The sequence below is a fragment of the Nansenia antarctica genome, assembly GCF_963989245.1.
Source record: "Nansenia antarctica genome assembly, chromosome: 14".
Lineage (NCBI taxonomy): Eukaryota > Metazoa > Chordata > Actinopteri > Argentiniformes > Microstomatidae > Nansenia > Nansenia antarctica.
Genome location: NC_137684.1, coordinates 30,884,099 through 30,895,977, shown reverse-complemented (window position 1 = coordinate 30,895,977; position 11,879 = coordinate 30,884,099). Strand labels below are relative to the sequence as shown.

General features: G+C 45.4%; 2 protein-coding genes across 3 annotated transcripts in view; one reads left to right on the top strand and one right to left on the bottom strand.

Annotated features, from left to right (window-relative positions):
• The window catches only part of coq9 (coenzyme Q9 homolog), a gene marked incomplete at its 3' end in the record, with an annotated part of 10,143 nt that extends 5,046 nt beyond the window's left edge, over positions 1-5,097 (bottom strand). The window contains exons 1-7 of the mRNA XM_080544790.1: positions 5,037-5,097; positions 4,053-4,287; positions 3,360-3,495; positions 2,761-2,903; positions 1,981-2,065; positions 1,178-1,282; positions 492-647 (exon numbers count right to left, since the gene is read on the bottom strand). Coding sequence (XP_080400916.1) covers positions 492-647; positions 1,178-1,282; positions 1,981-2,065; positions 2,761-2,903; positions 3,360-3,495; positions 4,053-4,287; positions 5,037-5,094 — 918 coding nt within the window. The 5' untranslated portion in view covers positions 5,095-5,097. The remainder of the gene's footprint in view (positions 1-491; positions 648-1,177; positions 1,283-1,980; positions 2,066-2,760; positions 2,904-3,359; positions 3,496-4,052; positions 4,288-5,036) is intronic.
• Positions 5,098-5,796: 699 nt separating this feature from the next.
• ciapin1 (cytokine induced apoptosis inhibitor 1) lies at positions 5,797-11,791 on the top strand. Of its 2 annotated transcripts, XM_080545344.1 has the most exons (10): positions 5,797-5,838; positions 5,978-6,118; positions 7,041-7,203; positions 7,636-7,779; positions 8,340-8,419; positions 8,808-8,976; positions 9,524-9,600; positions 9,888-10,006; positions 10,599-10,680; positions 11,270-11,791. In XM_080545344.1, exons 3-10 carry the CDS (start codon positions 7,047-7,049, stop codon positions 11,378-11,380), a joined length of 939 nt encoding a protein of 312 aa, XP_080401470.1. In that variant the 5' UTR covers positions 5,797-5,838; positions 5,978-6,118; positions 7,041-7,046; the 3' UTR covers positions 11,381-11,791. The 2 variants fall into 2 exon arrangements, with proteins under 2 accessions (XP_080401470.1, XP_080401469.1); XM_080545343.1 differs by having other exon boundaries at positions 5,824-6,118.
• Positions 11,792-11,879: the final 88 nt, after the last annotated feature.

Here is an 11,879-nt window from a genome sequence, read left to right as displayed (position 1 = left end):
TGCCCGCCCACCGGAAGTCCCGAAAGAGGCTTTTTGACTACTTTCTCATGAGAATTCGGTTGTTAAGTCTGACGTCACGCGTGACGTTTAGCAATTTCCGGGTCCAAATAAAAAAATCCCCGCACCAGAGTACCAGTGTACTAAAGCACCAGAGTACCAGTGTACTAAAGCACCAGAGTACCAGTGTACTAAAGCACCAGAGTACCAGTGTACTAAAGCGATAGAATGACAGTTCAATGTTTTTTAGACTCAGATCTATTAATACAACAAGGGACACTGCACTTTCCCGTTTTCCCATATTGTCAGCGTCTTTGAACCTCGGAAAAGCGCTATACAAATATAATGAATTATTATTATTACTGAGGCATTTCGAAGAGAGCGCCTCAGCCAACGTTGGACCCGGAAACACGTCACGACTTAACAACCCAATAGTTTGACCTTCGTCATGGGTGACCTTACAGGAAGGACTGTGAAGGCGGAGGTGAGAGTACCTGCTTGGCTGTACCGCCCATGTTGACCACATCCTGGATACGGTTGTCAAGGAAGTTCCAGGTGTCCTCGAAATCAGATGAGGAGTCCTGCACCATCACAAGCTCCGTGGTGCTATAGATCCCTGTCAACGTGGCCCGTTTCGTATACCAGTTTAACTGTGATGGAAATGACCGACAGAGAATACAGTCAGTTGGTGATTGGCAGACTACAATAAACTTCCATCAAAAGAGATTATAATTGTTTTGTATGAGGTTGACTGACTGGTGTATGTAACACACTAACACAAGGTATGATTAGTGAAAACAGAGTCCACAAAAACTCCAAAACATTTTAGTCAAGCTTTCGTCGCTGACTACGGCTAGACTAAAATGTTTTGGGGTTTTTGTGGACTGAAACTGCACTGGAATGTTTTCATCAACTGGAACTGGACTGGAACTAAGAACAATTGAGTTGACTTGGTGTGACTAGAACTGGTGTGCATCTTCATCTAAACACCAAAGACTAAGTGACTAAAAAGCCTGCCAAGATTAACACTGGAGTTGAGATAGAAGAGTGAGTGCGGTGCAGGGAAGGAAAGGGGAGCAGTAACCTTGGCCGAGGCGGGGCGGACAGTGTGGAGGTGTTGATGAAAGGGGGTGAGGAAGACATGGGGAGAGGGATACTTAGGCTGCGAGGGCCCACTCACATCTGTGGAGCGGTCTCCGGCGTAGTACCAGATATCGTCCACCAGGGTGGAGAGGTGCTTCAGACTGTCTGGGATGTTGTGTGGCAGGAGCAGGATACTCATAGCCTGGAGAGAGAGAGGGGGGGGGAGAGAGGAGAGAGGCGGGGGAGACAAGACTGTTAAATCAGCAGAAAACCACAGATAACCGTTGTTCAAAAGTCTGAGTGTGATAAGGAGACTGTCTGGAGGCGTGTCTAGAGTCTAGGAGAGACTGGAAATGTGTTCAGTAGAGTTCTTAACACTAGAAGAGCCGTGAGGGGTCCCAGTGAGTAAAATAAAATTCTATCTTTGCACTCAATCAAATTTCAGGACCCTCCTTTCATGACTTCTCCTAGATATGTGCGTTCTACCACCCAGTATCCTTACATTTTCTAAATCACTTCAGGATAAGACAGTATAAAGCTGTTTTGCAGTTTTTCTGTGTAGGTGGCAGGCTAAAAAAAGAAGCGCCCTCTAGTGATCTCTGTGTGTAAATAGCAGATTTACATTCTAAAAAGGGGGTCTATTTGACAGCTCTACTAGTAGGTAAAATAGGCACGGCTGTTGTAGTGTTAATTTGATGTACCGATGCAGAGTTGTAATGAATGGTTGTCTCTACTAGTGTCAAGATACGTTATGATAAGGATATGATTACCTTAATATTACCTTCCCTGCCATTAGGCAGAACCTAAATAAACCAGTTCAAGGTTTAGGGATTAAGTCATAAGGTGACATAAGGTCTGGGTCACAGAGGTGACTAGCGGTACTGTGTCCATGTCAGGTACCTGTGGCCATGTGTCAATGTAGGGGGTCAACATCCTCAACCGGGTCTCTACAGCGTCCTTTAGAAACACGGCTGTTTTCTTTGGCCTATAAGAACGCAGAGATAATGAAGTTTAACACTGAACACCTTGTTCTTTTTTACTGACACAAAGCAACAACAAACTATAACTGTGCAGCTGAAACATGCTCAATGTTAGAATTTACGGTTGTATTACACCTACTAATTGTGTGTGTGTGTGTGTGTGTGTGTGTGTGTGTGTGTGAAGCCTTTTCAACCAAGATCTTGAAATACCAACAGCTGGAGCAGGCCATATCACATTCACAGCTGGGTTACAGATGTAAACTTTTAGTTTTCATATTTGCCAGCCTGGGCCATGTTCATAAGCTTGTTGTCAGAGGCCTTCAGATGGCTGGTCTATCTAAGAGAAGGGCCAAACAGTTAGCAAAGTACTGCTCAGTATCTGCTGTTATTGGTAGCCGCTCAATATGGAGAAGGCGGTGCTTCTTGTACCCATGAGCTGGAGACTGTCTGATTTACAGTATTGATACTGTATCTGTCAATCCACTGTCATCATTTAGTGTGAATAACATCCTGTGTGTAGCATAACTGGTTGTTGGCTCAGCACTACTGTAACTGACTGTTTTCATAATGTCAAAATGCACTGATAGTATTTATGTCCTTTAGATATTGTACATGTATGTGGACATAAATAAAGCATTTAAAATGTGTGTGTGTGTGTGTGTGTGTGTGTGTGTGTGTGTGTGTGTGTGTGTGTACTTACTCAACCTGCCCCAGCTGGACCTGGTTGTGTTGTTCTGCCATCGTCTCTGTCAGCGCTGCGTTACACTGAGCCACGAAGTGCAACACCAGGTCTCCTGCTCCGCCGTTGAACATCCCACTGGAGGCTGTTGAGAGGCCTAGCGTCTGGTGGGTACACAGAACATGGGCAATAATTAACTCATTTACATTTACATGTTTGCCATTTAGCAGACGCCTTATTCCAAAGCGACTTTACAATCGATACATTTGACTAAGCAAGTGAATCATCAATCCACCAGTCGTAGCAGGAAGAGTAATCCAGCTCAGGCCCGGGGCCACTGATAGAAGGAAAAACCTTCTTCCAAACCTAACTTTTTATTTATTTTTATTTTTTAAATTTAGACACTGGAGAAACAGAGAAACAGTACAAGGGGGGCAGAGAGAAGTCTTAGGGGACACAGTAGAGGGGAAAAGCGGGTGTCTTCAGGAGACACAGTGCAGTAGAAGTCTCAGACAGTATATTAAATTCTCCAATATCTCCATCAACATCACTGCAGTGTATCCAGCGTACTCCAAGCCACTCGTTCAGCCTGTCCCTCCCTAACTCTCTCTCTCCCTCACCTCAGCTCCTGCTGCGATCGCCTCAACAGACCAGCCGTGCAGAGGGACGAAGTCCAGCGCAGCGTTGAGGATGCGGACTTGGAGTTGCTCCTCTGTCTCGTACTCCTCTCCTTGTTCTCCACTCTGGTCTGTGTAGCTGCAATCACCACAGAGTGGTGCGTTACAATACAGCTGTTACAGCAACACTGACGCAACACGGTAATCAGGGTTCCCACACCTTCTGAAACATCAAATTCAAGCACCTTTCAAGGACTTTCAAGACTCAATTCCCTCAAATTCAAGGACCCAACACGGCATAGTTTGAGACAGAACTAGATGAGAATTTATATAATTAAAAAGAGAGGCTTGAATGTGTGAACACTAGATGGTCTCTTGCCTTCTCTACCACAGCACAGCAAAACAATATATTGTGAAATATGTGTAAAGTTAAGCAATACAGAGACTTATTTACTAGTTGATGAGCTAAATAAAACATTCTTTTATATTTAAAAAAAAAAAGAGAGAGAGAGAGAGGGGAATTCAGGCACTTTCAATGACCCATGTCTATTTTCAAAAACCTTTAAGACCTTGATTTATTTTTCTCAAATTCACAAACTTTCAAGGATTTCAAGGACCCGTGGGAACCCTGTGTAATGTTACTGTGCATTGAGTAGATGTTGTAGTGTTTTAGTGTCAGGTGGTTTGGACCCTTACCTAGTATTGGGCTGGGGGTGTTCCTCTGCAGTTCCTTCTGAAGCTGCGGCTGTCTCCTGAGGAGCAGAGTGGGCGTGGTAATGCTCGTGGTAGGGTGGAGTCGTGGAGGAGGCAGAGGAGGAGGGTGGGGAGGCCTGGTCGTGTTTGGAGTCGTCTTGTAGCCGTAGAAGAGCAGCACAGTGGAAGCCTCTTCTCAGGCCGTTGCCCTGGAGACTGGATGATGTTGGAGCCACCACTAGAAGGACATAATAGTCAGAGGGGAATGATGCACCATTATAGACATGTCAGACACTTTGGTGCTTGTGCGTGGCGTGGGTGTGTGTGAGTGTGAGTGTGAGTGTGAGTGTGTGTGTGTGTGTGTCGTGTCGTGTGTGTGTGTGTGTGCATGTCGTGTAGTGTAGGGTGTGTGTGTGTGTGTGAGTGTGAGTGTGAGTGTGAGTGTGAGTGTCACTGTAAATAACTTGCAGCAATGACAGTCCTTCCTGTGACAGAAGTAGCTAATGCAAGAGTCCCTTCCTGTACTAACAATGATCTGCAAATCTGAAATCTCATGATTCGACTCACATCATGAATGTACAAATCTCCGAAACAGAAATGGGCGTTTCTGGACCTGGTTGGTGAACAGCACTTGTTACGCAACAACATGTAAACAGACTGGAGAACGCAGACCCAAGTTAAAACACACACCCCTGTTCAGCTGTCAGAAGGTTAACAACCATGTCACGTTTCTTTAACAGAACCAGAACTCATAACCTTGCAGGTATGCAACATGTTTGTCTTAGTTTGGTTCCAACAGAAGCCAACATGATGTAGTGATGTCCTTCATGATCACCTTCTCTGTTTCCCACCAGTGACATTGGTCAGATAAGTTAGCACGCTTGTTATCATCAGAGCAGCATGGCCTGAATAGGTCCACATGTACATTACCAAAACAGTTCCCAGTGCAACTGGATAGTGACAAAGACCCAAAGCCCCCCAGCTCACCTCTGCTGAGCCCCCTAAGGGCCCTTCCAGCCTGTAGTCCTCTGAGCAGCGCCGCCATGTTCAGCTGTTTGTTGTTGTTTTTTGTGTTTTTGACACCTGATGCGTCATTTTTATGCGACTCCTACTCCGCTTATCGCCGTTTTTTCGTGGCTTCAAAATAAAAGCGCTAAAAGTTAAAACATGAATGGAAAGTGATTGTATCACAATATTTTTTTGCTGACAAGAAGTATACTGTTGTTTGTTTGTGTTTTTGACACCTGATGCGTCATTTTTATGCGACTCACACAGAGCGGCAGCTGTTAAAAGACGTCATTGTTTTGCTCCGGTGAAACTTCCGGCTTTCGCTTATCGCCGTTTTCTCAAAGCGGCGTCAAAATAAAAGAAGCGCTTAAAGTTCAAACATGAATGGAAAGTGATTGTATATCACAATATGTTTTGGCTGAACTTAAACACAATATATACGTAACAAGAAGAGAATAAGTATATATAATTGTGAAAATGTAATTTTGAGCTTAGAAATGTACATGTTGGTGGAATTACATGTCATAGCCAATACATGCCAAGTATATGAACTACTGTGTATGGATTGTACAACATTCTCTGAGGTCTAAGAACAATTACAAACTCTTTTGGGGCAACACTATATATATCTATATCTATATCTATATATACAAATATGATATGGTTATGATTGATATATATTTGTTAAAGTGATTTCGGAACTCTTATTTTGAATGATTCTTCATTTACATTTACCGCAGGTGACCGGAAGTTGAGTTAGCATCAGTTAGCATCTTTAACGGTAGATCAGACACCGCTTTCTTTAACTTCTTTAACTTATAAAATACGAAAGTATCTAAAATAGTTAAGTTTGTCATTATTTGAAACGAACTGACATTAGGAAACATCTGATGTGAATCTGTGTTTCTGTCTTATTCTAGCAGCGTGTCTCCTGTTACTGCGTCACACCACCTGCGTTCTAGCAGAGAAGAAGAGAGAGAGAACGTCTCAATCTTCTTCTTCTCTGTTTCATTGATCTCAGATCTCACCGGTTGGCAGCACCTGAACACCTGATAAACAAGGTAAGGTGGTCAAACAATAGTCTAAGTCTAGAGACTTGTCTGTCTTTCTGTCTTTTAACACTCCAACACCCAGATGTAAAGACTGTAGGTGACTGGTCACATGCAACCCAGTAACGTTGCTCAACCCTGACAGTAAGGTGTTATCTGTATCCTAACATGATATATAATGGTGCCAAATCATCTAATCATTCATGACATTATGGGATGCATGTGTGTGTTGAGGGTTATGAAGTGGGACAGTGTCGTGTGACCAGTCCAACTGAACTACGACACATCTCTAAACACATGGACATTGTGTGTTGTTACGTGACTAGACACAAGACAAGGTCACGTGTATTTGATGTCCGACCAGACCACCCTGTTGTCAAGCAGGCAGCTGAGTCATGGGGTGGTGGAGCAGGCCTAGATACCTGTCTGTCCACGTGCTTCCCTGTGTTATCAGTCCCCAAGAAGTCCCCTCTCTCTCTCCCCCATGACCTGGCCTTATCTCTCTCTCAGGCTGGGAGGAGCCAGGTCTGGGGCAGAGGACTCATAATGGACTGCACTTATATAGCGCCTTTATCCAAAGCGCTTTACAACGGCCTCTCATTCACCCATTCACACACACATTCACACACCAATGGCGGCAAACGACCATGCAAGGCGCCGGCCCCGCTCACTGGGAGCAATTTGGGGTTCAGTGTCTTGCCCAAGGACACTTCGACATGTGGCCAGCCGGGGCTCGAACCGCAGATCTGTCAACCTTGCGATCATTAGACGGCGGCTCTACCTCCTGAGACACAGCCGCCCCAAGAGTCATGGCAGTGTCTTGTGGTTGCTGCTGCTTGCTTGCTTCTTCGTTTCCTCTCGTGTTGAATTCAGATGTATAAACAGACTACTGAGTGTGTTCAATGACCTCTTTTGAATGTTTCTCTGTTCACAGAAGGCCATGGCAGACCTCGGCATCAAGTCAGGGGACAAGGTGATGCTGGTTTGGCAGCAGCCCTGCTCACCCACGACACTGCAGGAGCTGGTAGAGAGTCTGAGGGCCGTGGTCGGCGCAGAGGGACACGTGTCACTGGAGAACATGGAGAGACTTCTAATGTGTATGTAGCTTGTGTGATGATCGGTAGTCTTGTGTGATTGGTGGTCTTCAGTCAAATGACTGTTGAATGAATGAAAGAATGAATAGTTTAATGACCACATGACCAAGGTCGGTGGAATTTGTTTTCGGTACAGATGGAAAAGCTCATAACAGTAGTGTCAAATACATCAAACATACACACATTACACATGACTATCACAATGGACAATGTACACACATAACCACAAGACAAAATCATAGTCAATATTTACAACTTATAAAGTGCAGTACATCTGGCAGGGTTAGTGCAGTGAGTCAGGTGTTGACTGTGTTGACATGTCAGATATACCTATATCTATGCCTTGGTGAAAACTTAAAGACATGATTCCCAATGATGTCACGGCGGGATATTGAACTGGTCACTTAAAGGTATGTTCTCTCCTCCTCTCCTCAGCCTCACACGTAGCGTCGAGTTTTGACTGGGTCCTCTCCAGTCTTCTCTCAGACAGCTCGTCTGTCCACGACTCGGAGACGCTAGAGGAGCTGGCCAGAGTCCTCAAGCCTGGAGGGAAGCTGGTGCTGGAGGAGGCAGTCACAGGTAGTGTGTGTGTGTGTGTGTGCGTGTGTTAGCATGGGCATGGGCAGGAACAATAACAATAATAATAATAATAATAATAATATCTTAGATTTGTATAGCGCCTTTCTCAGACCCAAGGACGCTTAACAGATTTCATAGACAGTCAGACAGACAGAACAGAAAAACAAAACAAAGAAACAAAGACAGCGAGAGTGACAAACTAGACTAGAGGCCAAAGGCCTTAGAGAACAGGTGGGTTTTGAGGGCTGATTTAAAGGTGTCCAGGGTAGGTAGGGGTGTTGAAGGTGTCCAGGGTAGGTAGGGGTGTTGAAGGTGTCCAGGGTAGGGGGGGGGCGCTGCGGATCGCTGTGGGGAGAGAGTTCCAGAGGGTGGGAGCTGCCACACTGAAAGCCCCCGAAGGTCCGACTGGTTGTAAACAAGAATGCGTTTAATAACTTGGGGAAACAATGTATCGTGTGCCCAGGTCATTGTACCGTATCTTCTACAGGGTAGACATGATGTTATAAATCAGTCTGTCTGTTCTCTTTCAAGACACGTCTGTTTCTGTTCTCTCTCTGTAGGAACTGACGGCCAGATCGTCAGGACAGCTGAGAAGCTGATGTCAGCGCTAAAGTTGTCCGGCCTGGTGTCGGTCACAGAGGTGAGTGTCCTGTAGAGCCTTCCGGAGTGTTCTGTAGGAAAGAGTGGCACCAATGAAGCCAAACATTTCCTTTCCATGATGCCAACAGAGCATGTCATTGGTCAATCAGGAAGTTGAACTAGGAAGTGATAAGAAACTACTTGAAGCTTTATTGGTGCCACTCATTCTGATCTAAAAGGCCAAACTGCTCCTAGATCAGCACTAGAAGAAACTAAAGATTATCACGGCGGCAGCCGGCAGCGCTACATTTTAATCATTCGATTCTGGGATGTGATAATCAGAATGAACCAACACTTAATTAATATGGACCTAGAGCCAGGCAGGCCTGCCCTGGAAAAGTCAGTAGCACATTCCTGCATCACTGTACTGTGTCTCCTCTCATGGTCAGGTCAGTAAAGGAGCCCTGACCCCAGAGGCAGTGTCCTCTCTCAGGGACATCACAGGCTTTCAGGGGAACACCCTGTCCAGGGTCCGCATGTCTGCCTCCAAGCCCAGCTATGAGGTGGGCTCCTCCAGCCAGCTCAAGCTGTCCTTTGGGAAAAAGACCCGCAAACCAGGTGGGTACTGTAGTTCTCTATCTGTAGTTCTCTATCCAGGGTTCCCACGGGTCTTTGAAAGTTTGTGAAAAGCTGACATGGGTCATTGAAAGTGCTTGAATTCCTCTCTCTCTCTCTCTCTCTCTCTCTAAAAAAATATATATATTCAAAAATGTTTTACTTAGCTTGTCAACTAGTAAATAAGTCTCTGTATTGCTTAACTTTACACATATTTCACAATATATTGTTTTGCTGTGCTGTGGTAGAGAAGGCAAGAGACCATCTAGTGTTCACACATTCAAGCCTCTCTTTTTAATTGTTGTCTGTGAGCGGATAGTTCCTAATATAAATTCTCATCTAGATCTGTCTCAAACTATGCCGTGTTGGGTCCTTGAATTTAAGGGAATTGAGTCTTGAAAGTCCTTGAAAGGTGCTTGAATGTGATGTTTCAGAAGGTGTGGGAACCCTGTGTAGTAACCCTTTTAAATCTTTTACCATTTTAAAATTGATATGTGTAAAAATATCTTCTTTAAAAAAAAATCATGGTGGTTTTATCTTCACTCTTCAGCAGAGAAGCCGGCTCTGGACCCCAGCGCGGCCCAGATGTGGACCCTGTCAGCCAACGACATGGACGACGACGATGTGGTGAGTGTGACACAGAAACCACGGTGACCGCGTGTGCCGACGTGAAAAGCGAGTGTGCGAATGCTGAATGGTTAGGTGCCCACGTCTGACCACATAACCAACTCAGCTCAGGCAGCAGGTCATGTGGTACAACAAATGTCTGTCCATATTAATACATTTTTCAATAGTACACGCACGGTGTGTGTGTCTTTGTGTGTGTGTGTGTCTACTATATCTGTGTCTATGTATGAATGTCTTGTACTAGATGCAGACCTTCAGTAACCCCCCCCCTGTCACCTCCTCCTCAGGACCTGGTGGACTCTGACGCTCTGCTGGACGCTGACGACCTGAAGAAGCCAGACGCCGCCTCCCTCAAAGCGCCGGTCTGCGGAATTGACCTGAAGAAGAAGAAAGCCTGCAAGAACTGGTGAGAGCCCTCATTTTTACATTTACATGTTTGGCATCTAGCAGACGCCTTATTCCAAAGCGACTTACAATCAATACATTTGACTAAGCAAGTGAATCATCAATCCACCGGTCGTAGCAGGAAGAATAATCCAGCTCAGGCCGGGGGCCATTGGCAGTCTCCATGATAGAAGAATTTTTTAAATATATATATAGACACTGGAGAACAGAGAGACAGTACAAGGGGGGCAGTAGAAGTCTTAGGGGACACGGTAAAGGGAAAAGCAGGTGTCTCAGGAGACGCAGTGCTGGGGGGCAGTAGATGTCTCAGGAGGGACAGTTAAGGTGTCTAAAAAAGGTTTTGACTTGTTGAAACTTGTAGGAACCCTGATGTATGTACCTGCACAAAGGAAATCAACATGTTATCCTGTGTTTCCTAACCTGGCCTCCTGCTGTGTGTCTGTGTGTCTAACCTGGCCTCTGTGCTGTGTGTCTAACCTGGCCTCTGTGCTGTGTGTCTAACCTGGCCTCTGTGCTGTGTGTCTGTGTGTCTGTGTTTCCTAACCTGCCTCCTGCTGTGTGTCTAACCTGGCCTCCTGTGTGTCTCTGTGCAGCTCGTGTGGCCTGGCTGAGGAGCTGGAGAACCCGGGGGGCAGCAAGAAGGCCGCCCAGCCCGCCAAGTCCTCCTGTGGAAGTGTGAGTCTCACATGGGGCGTTCCTCCGTTTGTGTTTGTGTTTTTAATCATTGATGTTTTGATTGAACTTTTCTTATTTGTGATGTAAAGCACCCTGTGCATCCGTGCTGTGAAGGGCGCAAACTGGTGATGGCCCAAACGAAGAAAATTATTAATGCGCAGCTAACCTTGGGGGGGGGGGGGGGGGGGGAGGATAGCGCTAGTACTAATGGCGCTAAATGGATATCGCTAGCACTAACGGTGGTCTAACAATGATGCACGTGTAAGTAGCGGCAGCCCTGACCAGAATTACTTCTACAACAGTTTACTGTGACTGTTCTCCACGCTGTCTGGAATTGTACCTAACTGCCTGAAGCTAAAAGTTATTTCAACAGGAGCAGAGTTTAGCAGACAGGGAGATTAGTTAGCTCGCGCATCATGTGACTTGGATGAGACTTAGACACCCCCTTCCCACCCAAAATATTTATTTTGCAGATCTACACAATTCACATGGATGACCTATTTTGAGATAAAACGGCTAATTTAGCAGAAAGGTGACAAGTTTGCACCCCTGTATATAAATAAAGTTTTACTTCCTTACTGTATTTCAGTGTTACCTTGGCGACGCGTTCCGCTGCGCCAGCTGTCCGTACACAGGGATGCCGGCCTTCAAGCCAGGGGAGAAGATCAAACTAGCCAACACGGAGAAAGCCGACGCCTAGCAACCCAGGCTCCGCCCACCACCACGTATCCTGATGCCTAGCAACCCAAGCTCCGCCCACAACCACCACAGATTCTGATGTGTCGCCTAATATACCGGTACATTCCATCGGCCCCGAGTACCCCCCCCCTTCCTGAAGCCCACTGAGATGATGAGAATATGACACATCTACTCCAGAGAGGATTAAATGAAGATCTAACGCACTCATATTGAAAACACAAACCTGTCATTACCGGTTGTAATATGTCAATACAGTGATAAGGTAATTACAGTCACAATAAGATTTCACAGACCCATATCCAGTACTATCTCAAGGTGTCCGTATTACATGACAGCGCGCTGGTTGTCCATGCCTAGATATTGTGTATATTATCTGTATAGCGTTTTCTGCAAAAAAAATAAAACATTCTGTTGATCAATGCCACAGGTGTTGTTGTTTTTGTTTTTTAATAAACCCAGAGGAATGCTTTGTTAGTTTTTTTCCCAGGATATAGTTTATT

What these genes read in the sequence shown, in the direction of transcription:
- ciapin1 (XM_080545344.1), top strand. Translation starts at nt 7,047, where the DNA reads ATGGCAGACCTCGGCATCAAGTCAGGGGACAAGGTGATGCTGGTTTGG. An exon ending in GCCTGGTGTCGGTCACAGAG is followed by an intron (nt 8,420 to 8,807) that starts GTGAGTGTCCTG and finishes TCTCATGGTCAG; the next exon opens with GTCAGTAAAGGAGCCCTGAC. An exon ending in GAAAAAGACCCGCAAACCAG is followed by an intron (nt 8,977 to 9,523) that starts GTGGGTACTGTA and finishes TTCACTCTTCAG; the next exon opens with CAGAGAAGCCGGCTCTGGAC.